The sequence below is a fragment of the Emydura macquarii genome, unplaced genomic scaffold, assembly GCF_026122565.2.
Source record: "Emydura macquarii macquarii isolate MOO-44397 ecotype Brisbane River unplaced genomic scaffold, CSIRO-AGI_Emac_v2 contig_1451, whole genome shotgun sequence".
In the NCBI taxonomy this organism is placed as follows: domain Eukaryota; kingdom Metazoa; phylum Chordata; order Testudines; family Chelidae; genus Emydura; species Emydura macquarii.
Window position 1 is genome coordinate 19,869,994 of NW_027131588.1, and position 15,441 is coordinate 19,885,434.

Here is a 15,441-nt window from a genome sequence, read left to right on the forward strand (position 1 = left end):
TATGATTGTTGTAGTTTTCTCTTCTGCCATCTTCCTTCCACTCTTCCATAATCTGTGCTTGTCTCCACACCCTTCCAGATGTCCTCTAGTTGTGTTAGATGTTCAGTCTGTGGTTTAAAGGAGTGATGGGTTTAAAGGGAAGTGGAGGCTAATCGGATTATATAGAGATTGACTGTCTTTTTGCCTCATGCTCCCGGTAAATGGAGCTATAATTGTATTGGAGCTATATGAAGCATTATTTTTTAGGGTGGAGAAAAAGACAGAAATGTGACAGACACTGACTGAAATCCTGACTTCAATGAAGTCAGGAGCAAATCTCTCATTGTCTTGAGTGGAGTTGGGATTTTACACAACGAGTCAAATTAATCCCTGGGGTAACTCCAGTGATATCAGTAGAGTTACACCTGGGATGAATTTAGTCCAATAACTGGTATGTAACTTTCCATCCTTCTACTGCATTAAACTCCCCTCAGGGTCTCCAGCATCCCCATGAGGTTCTTGTTTGTAAAATTGTATTAGGAAGTTAAAGTCTTACCATCCTCTACTAATAGCAATCATATGTTGTTGGGTATTATTTCCATGGCTGACGTTATGCAGGAGGTCAGACAAGATGAACATAATGGTTCCTTCTACCCTTAAAAACAGACAGATCCTTACCAGCTGCATAGTGGAGAAGGATACTGAGTTTGACTTGTTCCAGTTTAAGCATGGAATAATGAAATATGTTTCATATTTATGATATTTAGATGGACACAGAGATGAGCGTTTTTCCCATTGTTTGTAAGAGTATGTTTGCTCCCTTTTGCAGGCAATAGAAGTAAGAATTACAGTGTAGAATAGGGTGAATGGAGGCACAATGTTTAATATACAAGCTTGAAGACTTGTTCTTAAGAAAACACTTGCAAAAGCACAATCTGCATTCAAATGATCAGTTTCCGTAAGGCCTTTTTCAAAGCAGGACTGTAGGTTAGAGAAATGTTGGTGTCTTTTGGTCTGCTGATGAAACAACTCTTACCTTCAATAAATCTAGACTGGGGTATCTGGATTCATTTTTTAGTGTGAAGTCTACAGAAACAATGACCCCACCAAGGAAAAAAAAAAATGAAATTATGGTGGAGAATTTGTTTCTTTTGGGAAAAGGAAAATCCCCAAATTTATTGTTGAGAATTATAACAGTACCTAGTACAGTGGGGTCCTGGTCTGTGACTAGGGCCTCTAGGCCCTGTGGTAGTGCAAATTAGTATTACTATAATTAATTTATTATTATTAATAATCATGCTAAAATTCAGGGTATTGTAAACTAATGTTGCAATTCTGTTCTGAATTCTGCCTTGTAATTGCATTTGTGTAATCCTCCTCCACATGCAGTCTGGAGATCTCCTCCTCCACAGGAACTGCCTCCTTTGAACTCCAGTTCTCAGATGCTTCCTGTTTGCCACTGTTTCAGAGTTGGATTTGGGAACAGGGGTCACCTGTTATCCCCCTCCACCCCTTTCCCATCCTGGGTCTGGGGTCCTGGGAGAGTGTGATGGTTTGTCAGAAGAGAGGCTGGAACTCATGAATGCAAATATTACCCGAGGTACAGCTCTCCATAACTGGGCCTCAGAAATATAAAGATTTCAAACATTCATATCTTCTTTTCATTGCTAAAACCAAATCATTTGCCATGTGATTGCATTTTCCATATCTCCTCGTTGGCAAGGTGGGGGGGAGGAGAGGAGAAGCAGTCTCTTCAAAAGCAAGGGCTTGATCCTGCAGTTCTCACTTGATGACGTCAGTAAGAACTTGCTGTGATGCAGGTTGTAGAATTGGTTCCCCAGGCAATGGACAGACAGTTCATTACACATCGAGCTGATTGAAAATATTCCCCTGAAAAGTTTTGTCAGTAGAAAAGGGCTTTTTTGTCATAGTGTTTAGAGTTAGGGTTGTGCTTAAATACTTTGTTGATCCAGAGGTCCTGATCCAAAACCTAAGGAAGCCAGTGGGAGACGTTCCATTGTTTTCAATGGGTTTTGGATCAAACCCATAGCAAGAAATGCTTATAAGAATAACCTACTAAAGAGAGGAAAAATTATATGCAGAAATTAATGAGCTGAAGCCTTGCTGGATAATGGTGCTGGGCACTGGGTTTTTCACCTAAACTTTGTTGTGTTTGCTTGCTTTAGAGACGAAGAGGAGAAAAAAAAATCTCATGTAGAAGGTACTGATGAGAAGGATAATGGACCCCATTTGAAGGCCATCACTCGGATCGGCCATTCCAATAACCCCTTCCTGGACATTCCTCATGACCCCAATGCTGCTGTGTATAAAACTGGATTTCTGGCTCGGAAAATCCATGCAGATATGGATGGAAAGAGGAGTAAGCATCTTTTATGTTTCTTGTTTTATCTCTTGGGTACCTCCTCTAAACCATCCAGTAGTGTAAGGTCTTGTGCCAACAAATAAAACAGTTCTGTTACATCCAGGTTATTGAAGGCATAAGAAACAATATAGCAATCTGATTATCAGAGCAGAGGAGAACACCGTCAGGTCATTCTGATGGGTTGCTTTGCACCATATCCTTTGCTTTAGTGCATTTGTGTAATGAAAATGTGCATCTTTTGTCCTTAAAGAAAATGAAGCATTGTTCACAAAACTCTGGCCAGTTTGATTTGAAGTACTGTTGGTTCTGTTCATGGACCAGCCCAGTAGTTCTCAACTTTTGCCATCAGTAATTTCAAGTTACAATGGAAATGTTTCGTAAAGAAAGGAAGGATGGTTCTGACTGCTTGAAACAACTATTTGCAACCCCTCTGGGTGTCACAGTGTCCAACTGAGAATCCAAGGATTAGGCTATCCCTGTAGAAGTTCAGTGGCCTTTCAGAATAACCTTGTAATCTAGGAGGTCATTCCTTGTTACTGATATATAATGCTCTTGTTCAAATTAGATCATGCACCCTTTCAGAAATATGACGTTTGGTTCCTCCTAGCCCCTTATTCATAATAAATGTGCAGCTAAGTTTGATTATATTTCTGGCTTTTAATTTCATATTTCCTCATTGCCGTAACTCTATTATGGAGTACTCGTTATTAAGAGCTTTTGAGGGAGAAGTGTGTGTTTGTGTGTGTGCATGTGCAGTATTTTTATGCCGTTGAAAACTGCAGTGGCTATTGAGGGCATCTGTGTTTTCCCAATTGTTGTTAATGTTGTTAGCTCATTTTACAATTGCTGGGATTACTACTGAAAACCAAATCTGACTTTGTTATGGAGTATGAATACCTGCTACTCTTTTTCAATTATGCACAAGTATCTGACGGTTGCTGCCCTTTGTTATGCCAGGATGTCTTAGAACTTTAACTTAAAGGTCAACATTTTCAGATTTGGATGCCTAAAGATACACGCCTAAATCCAGCAAGGGAGGTGTCTGTCCAACTCTGCAAGCCTGACAATATGCATTTCACCATTTCTGCTGTTGGTGAAATGCATATTGGCAGGCTTGCAGAGTCGACACCTGAACTGGGGCTCTTTTCTGGACAAGCTCTATTGCCTGCTGATCCAGGCCTGCCCTGTAATCTTGACTATTTTGTTTCCCCCATCCCTAGCTACAAAACACGCACTCTGGCTCGTTATGCTCTCCTTTGAAGAGAAGAATACAAGAGATGTTGAATGCAGAATTAATGTAGGTTTCCTGTGGCCTAGACAAAGGGTAAAATGGATTTGAGTTAAATGGGTTGCATTTGTTTTGTTTTCTCTTTAGCTCCCAGAGGGAAGCGTGGCTGGAAAACCTTCTACGCTGTACTGAAGGGAACAGTGCTTTACTTGCAAAAGGTAAAAGAAATAGCTTTCTTTGGGGGGATAGAGCAAGGATTCCTAACCCTTTCCTGTTGGAGCCTCCCTTCAGCTGGGCACTCACTCTGATTTCCCAAGATCCACATGGCACGTCTCCAGTATGTGCACAGTATACAGCTGCTTGGATCCTCTCCTTGCCAGTTGCTCTGACCATGTCATTCACCTCCTTCCCTCTCTCCCACACACAAGTCCTTCCACTGACTCCCTCCATTTCACCACATCAAGTTCAAGCCTATTGTCCTCACACCTGAGCTCTTAACAACATAGCAGTGGATGAGTAGGGATGGGCAGTCTTTCATGGCTTCACATGCTCTGCCCTACCAGTGAAAACAACATTGTCTGCCTGTTTGTCGCACACACATTACTGTGCTGCCTTCCAGGCTGCATGGACCTTCTTTCCCACTGATGTAAAAGGCCTCTACTGTCTCTTTCTTCAGATCCCTCCTTGAGTCCCCCTGTTTGCCATGATGCATGTCAGAAACTAGTCTGCTAATCATGGCCTGAGTGGAGGCTAGGGGGAAGGTTTGCCTTGGAACTGGACAGAAACAGGAATTTCCTTTCCACAGGAAAAAAATTTTTCCAGCTCAAATGCTGAAATTTCTTGCAGTGAACAAAAATTCAGTTCACAACCATCTGATTGTTTTGACTTTATATGGTATTGCAATATCAAATATTGCAAACTAAATGAATTGAAATGAGAAACTTGAAACAAAATGGTTTTACCATATGAAAAGGAAATGAGAAAATCAAAACTTTGGTTTGACTTATTCTCGTCAAAGCTTTCAACAAAAGCGACATGTTTCTGCAAAACATTTTGATTCCACAAAATTGTGTTTTCCAACCGAAAAATGTTCTGTTGCAAACTTTTCAATGAGCAATAGTTTGAGTTTACTTTGTACAACTATCAGACAAACCACTGTATAAAAATATAATTAAATATTAAATAGGAACAATTAAGAACTATGAATCTCATACCCAGAATAGGCTGAATGAGGTGATTTAATCCATTACTTTAAAGTCAAGTGAGTGTAGCATCAGCACTGCTCTGCGTGACAGCACACCAGGCCTTAATAATATCATAACACTTAGCTCATAGCAGTAGCAGCTACTTCACCCCCCACATTCCACTTCAGCTGCCCTGGAGCTGGGCTGAAGGGAGAGGACAGGAGTTGCACGCAGCAGCAATTGCTGCCTGGCTACTGGTTCAGCACCAAGTTGATGTCATTGCCTCACCCTGTCCAAGAGGCCAGTCATAGCTCAGTTTAGAAGGAGGCAGAGGGAGGTACAGGAGTAAATCTTGCAGGGGCGTGGGGAATCTGGAAAGGAGGGGATTCTGGAATGGCGGAGAGAAGAGAGCTGGCGAGGGACATGGGAGGGGGGGGGTCTTTTGTGAGTGTTGAAAGGGGTTGACGAAGGCAGGGGGAGATCCTCAAGGGGAATCCTACCTCACAGGTTGTTCAAAGCATCTCCTGAAAGAGGCCCTGCAAGCTCCAGAAGAGGCCAGCATTGGCATCTTTTTTTTTTAATTATTATTATTATTATTATTTATTATTATTTTATTATTTATTACTTATCTGTATTACAGTAGCACCTAAAGGCCAAACTGAGCTTGAGACTCCATTCTTATAGGCAGACGTAGTAAGAGATGGTCCCTGACCACAAGATGTTACAGTCTTATGAGGCAAGAGAGCCCAAGAGTGGGAGGGGAATTGAAGGCAAAGGGAGGTGAAGTGATTTGCCCAAGATCATATGGCAGGTCAGTGGCAGAGCTGGGTACAGAATCCAGATCTCCTGACTCCCTGTTCAATGCCTTATCCAGCTTGCTTATCTACATAAATTACATATTGTATTAAACTGGAATTTGTGAGAGGTTTGTATTTGTTATCTTTTAAACGAATTGCAGCTCTTTGCTTTGGAATTTGACTTCTGAAATAAATTGTATTTAGTATTCACCTAAAGAAGCAGAGCAATTCCAAAAAATTAAGTCAGTCACCAGATTGCATGTCCATGGGGTTGGATTTTATTTCTGAGTGGGTACCCAGGAGGGGAGGTTTCAGTTAATAAGCTTTCAAGGGGAATAAATGTAAAATCTTCCTATGTTAGTGTCTTAAGTGTCGTTCTGAGTGTTCTTAGAATATTAAGAGTCAAACACTTCATACTTCAAAACAATATAGAGATGCTGATTGTGCAGAGGGAAATTTTCTAAGGACTCACCTCCTCCCACCCCCCAAATCTTTTGGAAAACGAGATGGTAATTTCACGTCTAGCTACATCTTTCCAGAACAAAAATGCACTAATGGAGCTCAGTTTCCTTTGTTTATTGCAGTTGTCACAGCATTCACATTCTCTTTTGAAAGGATAGTAAGGTTACTAGGATGCATTTCTTTGCTTGATCCCAAATTCATTCACACACAACCCATCCTGCCATAAAAAAATGGGGCTTTTGGTAGATATGTCAATTCACAGATCAATTAAAGATCTTTAAAGTCCCTGATGGTCAAAGAGGCTTGCCTTTTGTGACATTTTAGAGAGTTCTGAGTTTGTGTGCCCCAAAGCTAGTGTTTTGTCTACAGTTTTGGTCCCCTAAACTGTGACTACTAATCGTTCTCTCTCTCTGTGACTTGTCTTCAGGCTCTAAAAGGGCTGAAGGGGGTTTGCTTTTAAACTTTTAAAAAACTATCCACCTTAGGGAAAAACTGAATATTGAAAATCTTAGCCAGGAAGTTCAACGTTTCAGGAAAAATAGGGTTTTTCAATGCAGACTCTGGCAAGCTTAACTGTAGCGAAAACTACAGAACTGTGGTTTTCAGCACTAAATGATACACAAATTATTCTAACTTCTAGAAGAGCTCTGGCTAGCTTGGCTTCCATGGAAGCTATTTTGAGAATTGCATGGCTCTGCCATTGAGTGGCTGTGTGATCTTGGGCAAGTAATTTCCCTTCTCTGTGCCTCTCTTTGCCCCCTGCATTTTGTCTGTCTTGTCTGTTGAGATTGTGAGCTGTTCAGTGCAAGGACACACACTCTCTGTCTTTGTACAAGACCTCGCACAATCTCATTAGTGACCTCTAGATGCTACAGTAATAATAATTGGTTGATACATCATCATCCAAAGGGAACTGTGGACCCGATTCTGCTCTCTCACAATTTTTATATCAGTCTGTCTCGCTATCCTTGTTTCCTTTTAAAGACATCTATTACAGTGGTATCTGAGGAATGGTAACTCCAAATTTACATTTGTATAAGCATGAGCAGAATCAGAGCGTATGCCCATGTATTCAGTGGAACTGGTCCAGTGCTAATTGCTGTACTGCATATTGTTTCGTTTATTAAATGAGTGATTTGAGAAAGATGGTTTCTGAATCCATGAGCAGTCAGATTGACAGAGAGGCTCAGATGAAACACTTGCAATTAGCCAACTAAATATGTCTGCACAAGATTATGTAAGATCAGAAATTTGACAAGCTTATAACGTCTGTCCTGTGCATGGAAGTCTCGGTTAATTTCCTGCCCTCTGCCGTTCTAATGTGACAGGAAATCAGTGGAACAGGAGACTGTCAGTGTCTAGTCATTAGCCTGAGCTGAAATGTGTGATGTGCGTGTAGAACGCGACATAAGGGAAGAATGCAGCTTGGGCTGCCTTTCTTGCAATAAAAATTGTTTCTTGACAAATGATGTAGAAGAGCAGGCCCTACTGGTTTATTTGGATTGGGTTTTGCTTTCAGTGATACTAGTTTTGTGATGTTACAGTGTATCTTTATAATGCTTTATATTCTGTGTATCAATTTGCTTAGACTCATTTCCTCTATTAGTACAAAAAAAAATTTGACACAGGATAAAAAATGATGTCAGGTGGTTGTGACAGAGACCATACCTAAGTATCAGCACACGGAGACTTACAGGATCCTCTGAAGAAAAGGATTTTATAGTGATCATGCATAGTCAGTAAAGATGTCCACCCATTGTACAATAGCTGGTAGCAAGCAAAATGTCATGCTGGGGTTCACTAAAAATGGAATAAGGAAGGCACAGTCTGTGTGGGTCAGCTGAAGATGGAAAAGGCCTTTCTGGTCAGCTGCCTGGAAATCCAAGAAGAGATGGGTTCAGTAGGACACTGAGACTGCACACTGCATTAAAAGATGACTTTAGCTGATAGTGACATCCTACTCCCGCCCAGTGCTTCTCTCGCTCTGTCTGTCTAACTGGGTTTGAGCTTGGGCCAGCCTGCTTTAATTCAGACGCTGGAAGGAGGTGTGTAGCTGGGTGTTATCCACATTCTGGGGTCCTTCAGCTCAGGTCTCAGCATCCTGTACTAGCCCTACAGGACTAAAGGCCATTGTGGAGGAAGTTTGATTGCCCCATCACAAGCCTCTAGACTTTGTCTGAAAGTAACAAAGTAGGATTCACGTGGGTGTTTGACTTCTGTCCATTGATAAGAAGGGATCCTTCTGTCTCCATGCTTGTCTAGGTGTGAAGCCTCATTGTGAGGGAGATACTGTTGGAGTTGGCCTCTCAGTGACCATTCCCAAGAATGGGGGAAGTGTGAGACAGGGCAGTAGCTGGCAAGATCATTGATGTCCAGTGAGTTTTTTGAGTCAGAGCCAGCCCACTACATATCTGAGGTTTATCCAAGCTTGCCTCTCTCCACGAAGCATTGCCAGTCTCCATTTTCCCTCACTGCCACAGCGTAGGACTGTGCAAATTCCTTACACCACATTTGATTAGATTCAGAAGGGTTCTTTTGCCATCGATGATCCAGTCTCCTTCCCTCCTCTTTTCTCCATTGCAGGTCTTGGCAGAACCATAGTGACTCTTGCACATGATAGGCAGGGGAGGTCTACAGACCAGTGCGTTGGTTTTGGACAGGAATTGATTATAATGACCTACCAGAGCCCTCCACTGCATTGGTCCAGTGTTTGAGAAAACTACCTGGATCAATTGAGTCTCTGAGGGCAGCCAGCACAGTCAGCCCCCGGGGGGGGGAGGGAAGGATGGGGGGGAGGGGTGGAAAGCTCTGCCCTGCTCTTGTGTGTCAGTGTTGCTCAGCCCATGGGAATGGTGTACTTAGTACACCTCCAATGTGAAGATCAGGTGCGGACTGTCCTGCTGCATGAGCCATTGGGGAGAATCCTGATGAAATCCTTACTCAACAAGTGAACAGTGTCATTTGCCTGGGCACTGAACTAGCCCAAGGTGATGAGTTTAGCAGACCTATAATTCCAGGTGTGGCAGCAATTTAATTAGCTCAGACTGCAGAGTGGCCCATATCTCCTTAGAATTCCCACATAGGTTTAATCGGGCTCTTTTGGCCAGCTCTGTGGAGCTGCTAAGGATCAGACCTAGTGTGGGGCACTCGAATGAGTCAGTTCCCTCAGCAGGGCCTGTGTTTAAAGCGTTGCTGCACACTGCATTGTCATTCCTAGAGCAGGTCACTCCACTAGATCTCTCTGCCTGAGGGGACTCCAGCCCTGTAGTGTTTGATAATCACGGAGACAGATCACCCACTGCCAAAGCTTATTCTTCCCCTGAAGCATTAGAGCCCCATTTTGTGGCAGTCACGCTCCACCCAGCTCAGCACCAGGAGTCTTCAAAAGGCATCAAGATTGACCAACATCATGTGGTCATAGGTTAGGGATGGACAGAGGTTAAGTGTTATTTGCCACTTCTCATTAAGCAACGTTGTGTAAACTTACACCACTGCAGGATTGCAGGGGGTGAATTGTCCCTTGACATGCCCCTGGAATGCCCTAGTTTTGGCTGGACATGTCACCTTCACATGTTGTTGCACATGTATGCACAACCCCTGATTGACTGGTGTCTTTGCTGCTTCACGTTACCATGCTGCAGTGTCTCAAATTGTATTTAGAATGCTTTTTTTAAAAATTTGCACCAGGGGCTTGATTCTGATTTTACACTGGTTCAACACCACAGGAGATCCAAAATCAGTTTCTGGGCTATATCTTAAGAATACTGAGGAATTTAAGCCCTTTATGATTTATTTATCTTCATGACACTTACTGTACTTCCCTCTTCTTGTTGGGAAGGTGGTGGAATTCCTTCATTTTCTTGCGGAGATAATAAAGAATCTTAAAAGGAAACGTTTTAAGAAGCGGAAAATGGAAATATTTATAGGACGGATTAGGTTAAATTGATATTTTTGATGGCCCTTTATGGAACAAGACTATATGCCTTTGTTAGGTTAAAGGAAGAGATGAACAATCTGAAATAACTTGTGGCATCTTTTCATTTTAATTATTGCAGGATGAATATAAACCAGAAAAGGCTTTGTCTGAGGAGGATCTGAAAAATGCCGTTAGTGTGCACCATGCATTGGCATCAAAGGCAACAGACTATGAGAAGAGGCCTAACGTCCTAAAGCTCAAAACAGCTGACTGGAGGGTCCTGCTTTTCCAAGCTCAGTATGTTCTGTTCATTCTGAGTTTTTCTAGTGCTGTTTTGTTTGTTGGGAGGAGGGGTTTGGGAGGAGAGAAGGGGTATGATTGTAACCTCTGAGAGTGGAGGAAGATAGGGGTAAGTTTATGACTTGAAGGATTAAGTGGAAATCTTAAGGAGCTCAGTCTGCTTAGTTTATCAAGAAGATGATTAAGAGATGACTTGATTAGGATGTGAGATACCTCCATGGGGAGAAAATACCAAGTAGTGAAGGGCTCTTTAATCTAGCAGAGAAAGACTATGAGAAACAATGGCTCCAAGTAAAAGCCAGATGAAATTCAAATGGGAAATTAGCACAGATGTGTAACAGCGAGGGTGAGTAATCACTGGAACAAACTGCCAAGGGAAGGAAGTGCTGGATTCTCCATCTCCAGTTGTCTTCAGATCAAGACTGGATGCCTTTTTGGAATGTGCATGTTAGTCAAACACAAGTTACTGGGCGCAATTCAGGAGTAAATGGATGAAATTCTATGGCCTGTGTTATACAGGTGGTCAGATTAAAGGATTTTAGGGTCCCTGCTGGCCTTAAAATATCTGTTGTGCTTGAGCCCTGATCTTCCAGTGAGACCTGCGGGGGGCAGACTGCTGCACCCAGACAGAGTCCCCGGGAGGTTAGGGAGGCTTCATGAGGGCTCCAGAGTTGGCCTGCAAGAATCAGCATATACACTCGGGGTCTTAGAACATACAGTGAAAAAGAACACCAGCTGGTCCATAGGTTGTCTGATGGATTTTATAGCCTAGGGCCTCAGCTGAATCCCAAATAATGAAGAAAGGAAACAGAGCATTCTGGCTTTGTATTTGCATGCCTTTGCTAGCAACTTCACATGCCACTTGGGTCACTCACCATTGAAAATCCAAATGATTTTGATTGGCTATAGTTGTGTAGTCTCAGCCCATTGGCAGCAGTCCACAGTACGTTCTTGCTAAACCAGGATATGCTGTAGAAACGTAACCCAGTTAATGATCCCACATCTTGCTGGAGAGTAAGCATATTCTAAAGGCTTGTCTACACAGTGCTGCAATATGAAGTAGGCGTGTGTGTGATTTCTAGAGGGCACTAACGTGCTGCACTCTGCCTGCCACATGTAGACCTTGCTGGCGTGCTCTAGAAGGTACCTAGTTGGTGCTGACATAGTCCTGTTTCAAACAGAACTACGTTAATATGCACTAGATGCCTCGTGGAGCATGCCAGCATACTCTACACAGTGCAGATAGAGCACAGCCCGTTTGTGTCCTAGTATACAACCCTAGTTTGCACTGCAGCACTGTATACGCAAGTCCCAAGAATGCACTTGAATTCAAGTTTGAAAGGGGCCGTAGACTCCCATTTCCCGACAGGTAGAAAAAGCAGCAAGGTGTGGCTGGAAACACTTGGATGCAGAGATGAGCTCCAGTCTCTCTCTTTGTGTTGATTACTGTACATGTAGGATTTCACCAAAAGCACTAGTTTGATAGTGGTTATGTCCTTCTGAGGATGAATTTCTTATACTTTTCAGCTGGTATCTTGCTAAGATTTAAGCATGTGTTTATGCAATGGGACTTCAGTGGAACTTCTCAGAATGCCTAAAGTTAAGCATGCGTGAAAGTCTTTGCAGCATCAGGGTCATAGTTGAAAGAGATGGAAAACAGACACATGTTTTACTTGCATACAGATGATTTTCTCTAACCCAGATTTTATGCCATCCAATATACTTTGCTTGGCCCCTCCCTATATCACCAGTGTCATCAATACCTCAATCAATGGCACTATCTGTGCAATTTTTAATTGCCTGTAATAGATTTTAATTGAAGATCTTGGAGTTCTTTGCTGCACTGTGTGTCCTGGCATGGCAGTAAACACGTTTTACAGAGACTGGTTGATTGAGAAGTGCAGAAAGAATCGTGTCAATAATAGTCTACTGCAGTAAGAAGTGGGGGAGAGGGATTGGGAAAAGTGGGGTCTAATGCAGGATTTTGTGTCTTTGGTAGGCGAAGTAGAAGCTTGGACAAGAGCCATTCTTTAGGTTAAATTTAATCAGGAAATAGTTGCTGCTTGTGCACTCCGGGGCTCAGCAGTTGATTGTGGAAGGGAAGTTATTAGCAATCAGGCTAATGGTGCGGCCATGTTTGTGTTCAGTGGAAGCCGATGAGGATGTAAAGAAAAAATGTGCAAATGATGAGGTGAGAGTATTCTGGCTGTCAGCAAAATGGCTGTTTTCAGATGTAAGGCAACTTCTAACTGAAGTGGGGAGGAAAATTCCTCATATGCCATCCTCTGAGACTTCTGACATTAGCCACTGCTGGAGGCAGGATACTGAGCTAGATGGCCTACAGGACTGGTCTAGTAGGGCCGTTCGTATGTCCCTATAATAATAAAACTGACAGCAAGGAGGAAGAGGGAGGAGACACTGAGTCCACCAATGTCCTGATTGCTCTCCATCTTTCTTCCACAGGAGCCCAGAAGAAATGCAGGCATGGATCAACAAAATCAATTGTGTGGCAGCTATATTTTCTGCTCCACCATTTCCAGCTGCTATTGGCTCTCAGAAGAAGTTCAGCCGTCCGCTTCTGCCTGCCACCACAACAAAGTTATCTCAGGTGAGCCATTACTACAATAAGCACATCTCCTGGGATGGAGATTTAACTTGGAAGGTTCTTCTCAAAGTTTGAAGCTATGTTATTTTGTTGCTATCAATAGTAAAGCCCCTGTGAAAACTGTCTTTCTAGGACCTTCATCTAAAGGGGCTTATTTCTACTTGCTTTTTGGGACCAGAAATATCTGTAGTTAAACGGGGTGGGGGGAAGAAGAGATGATGTAATTTGTTTGCCCTTCTGAAGAAAGATAGGTATCACCTGTCGCCTTAGACTCATTTACATATGAGATACCAAGTCCTTATCTCATGGGTGTGGCTGAGAATGCCAGACATTCCAGGAAGAACAGAACATTATGCCTATCCCCCTCGCCCCTGTAAGATTTATTTTAACTAAGATTCTTCAATCTCCTGCTTCTCCTGAAAGAAATCTTAGGTGTGTCTTCAATTTAGGTCTTTTCTTTGTGCCCACTGAAATCCCAATCCCTGAAATCGGATCCCATGCATTTATGACTCTTTGGGCTTAGTTGGGTGAGAAAAGTGGGACTAAGCCACCTGTCTGGTTTATTGACCTTGGGGCCAGCCAGGGGCCAGTTCATCATTCAGTGTCACTTAGAGCAGCTTCAGGCCACACAGGCTGTAGAACAATGCGCTCTGGGCACCCTCCCAGTGCACCTCTGAGGGCTGTGAGGGTGATGGGCATGCCGCTAGCTCTGCTGGACCTTGACTCCCCCACATTTCTTTGGGGATTCCCCACCAGTGGGGGATTCCCCAATAGGGTGGGTGAGCCTCCTCTGTGTTCCCTTCGCATCACAGTAGCAGAGGACAGACTCTTAACGTTTAGAAAGAAGCGATCCCAAGTGTTTGATTTACTGCTAGCATTGCAAAAGAATCTCTCTGAACTTCATTACTCCTTTTCCGAAATTTGAAAGGCTTTATGCCATAATCCCAATTTACTGACTCTCCTTCAGAACTTCTCAGCTCTCATAGCCTTTCCTCATAACCTAGATTCTTCTAAGCAGGTATCATTTTTGTTGCCCTCCACTGCACCTACCTTCGGGCAATAACATTCTTCCAGTGGCCTGGGGATTAGCACTTCACACTGTATTCTGGGTGAAAGTCTAACCAAGTGCCTTATCCAGGAGTAATAGTATTTGTCTTATTCTGGGTTTTCACCTTCTGTTAATGCAACCTAGTGTCTTGTTTACCATTTTTTCAGTGCAGCTCCACCACGGCTTGTGGTTTCAATAATTCACCCACAGTCATCAAAAAAATCTTTTCACTAAGACATCATTCCACTTAGCACACAGCTTCCTAGCTTCATTGTTTCCATTTTACCCTGTGGTGTGTGTACTGGTAAAAGGGTGACATGAGAAGCAGAATAAGCTAAGCTGTTTGAGCTAATGGCAGAAGATTGTTAAATTTTTCAAAGCAGATAAATTCAAAGACAAACTAAAACCTGTCTTATTTTATCTGTAGCTGGAGAGGTTGCTTGCAGGCTGCTTCTCATTCTGCAGAGGATGAAATATGAATTATGAACTCTTTCTGGTCTCCTTGTTAGAGTTTGTGGGCTGAATCAAGATGTCCACAACAGCACTTGCTTCAAATGACCTGTGCCTGCTCAGAGTAAAATCAATGTCGTCATTTTCATTGACATCATTGGCAGCAGGGTCAGACCCTAGCTGAAATAAGAGATGAGAAGGCGAGACAGAATTGATTGTACTAAGTCATTTCACCAAGTTCACCTCCAGGGTCTACATCCTGTAGTTGGCTTGTAACAGGGATGTGATAAAAGTATAGAAAATAATGCATTGTCTACAGAAGGTAGATCAAGAGCTTCTGTTCTTCCTGTCTCATAACACAAGAACAAGGGATGTTCAGTGAAACTAAAAGGTGGCAGATTCAAATCAATAAAAGGCAGTACTTTTTCACACGTGTAATTAGACTATGGAACTCACTGCCACTGGAAGTTGTTGAGGCCAAGAATTTAACTAGATCCAAAAAGGGATTGGAGGCCTATGCTGATATCATCCAGAGCTTTTATAATTAATGATAACATTTTGGAAGGGATATCAAACCTTATGCTTCAGGGGTTAAGCCAATCTCTAACTGTTAGAGATCAGGATGAGACCTAATGTGGGGGGCTGATTATCCCATGTCTTCCATCTGCAGGGTCCTTGCACTTTCCTCTGGTGCATCTGGTGTTGGCCACTGTCAGAAACAGGCTGCTGGTCTAGATGGACTTTGGGTCTGATCCAGTCTAGTGAGTCCTGTGTTGTCAGAAACGGATGAGATTTCCCCATTTCTGCTCTTTCCAGCAATGCTAGTTCAGTGGGATGAGGAATAACATTAAAGTAGAGTGTTGAATTGAAAGCCCAGTCCAACCCAAGTTCAGAAACGATAAGGCCACTCTGCAGGACCTAAGGAGTGCATGAACTGAAGGAGAGCAAGCAAGCACTGAGAGTTGCAGAGGAGTGCCATTCTCTACCCAGCTGGACTGGAGGGGGTGAGTGGGTTTGGGATGATTGGGAGAAAGGAAATTATCTAGAAAGAAAGAGTAGCAAGTCCTCGTCCCCTCCAACTACATAGTG

At 42.9% G+C, this 15,441-nt stretch overlaps 1 protein-coding gene across 3 annotated transcripts in view; it reads left to right on the forward strand.

Annotated features, from left to right (window-relative positions):
* The window catches only part of LOC137156453 (PH and SEC7 domain-containing protein 3-like), a 122,963-nt gene that overhangs the window by 92,370 nt on the left and 15,152 nt on the right, over nucleotides 1-15,441 (forward strand). For all 3 annotated transcript variants that reach the window (XM_067553295.1, XM_067553296.1, XM_067553297.1), the window contains 4 exons: nucleotides 2,166-2,359; nucleotides 3,738-3,808; nucleotides 10,089-10,246; nucleotides 12,713-12,857. In XM_067553295.1, the coding sequence (XP_067409396.1) occupies nucleotides 2,166-2,359; nucleotides 3,738-3,808; nucleotides 10,089-10,246; nucleotides 12,713-12,857 (568 nt within the window). The remainder of the gene's footprint in view (nucleotides 1-2,165; nucleotides 2,360-3,737; nucleotides 3,809-10,088; nucleotides 10,247-12,712; nucleotides 12,858-15,441) is intronic.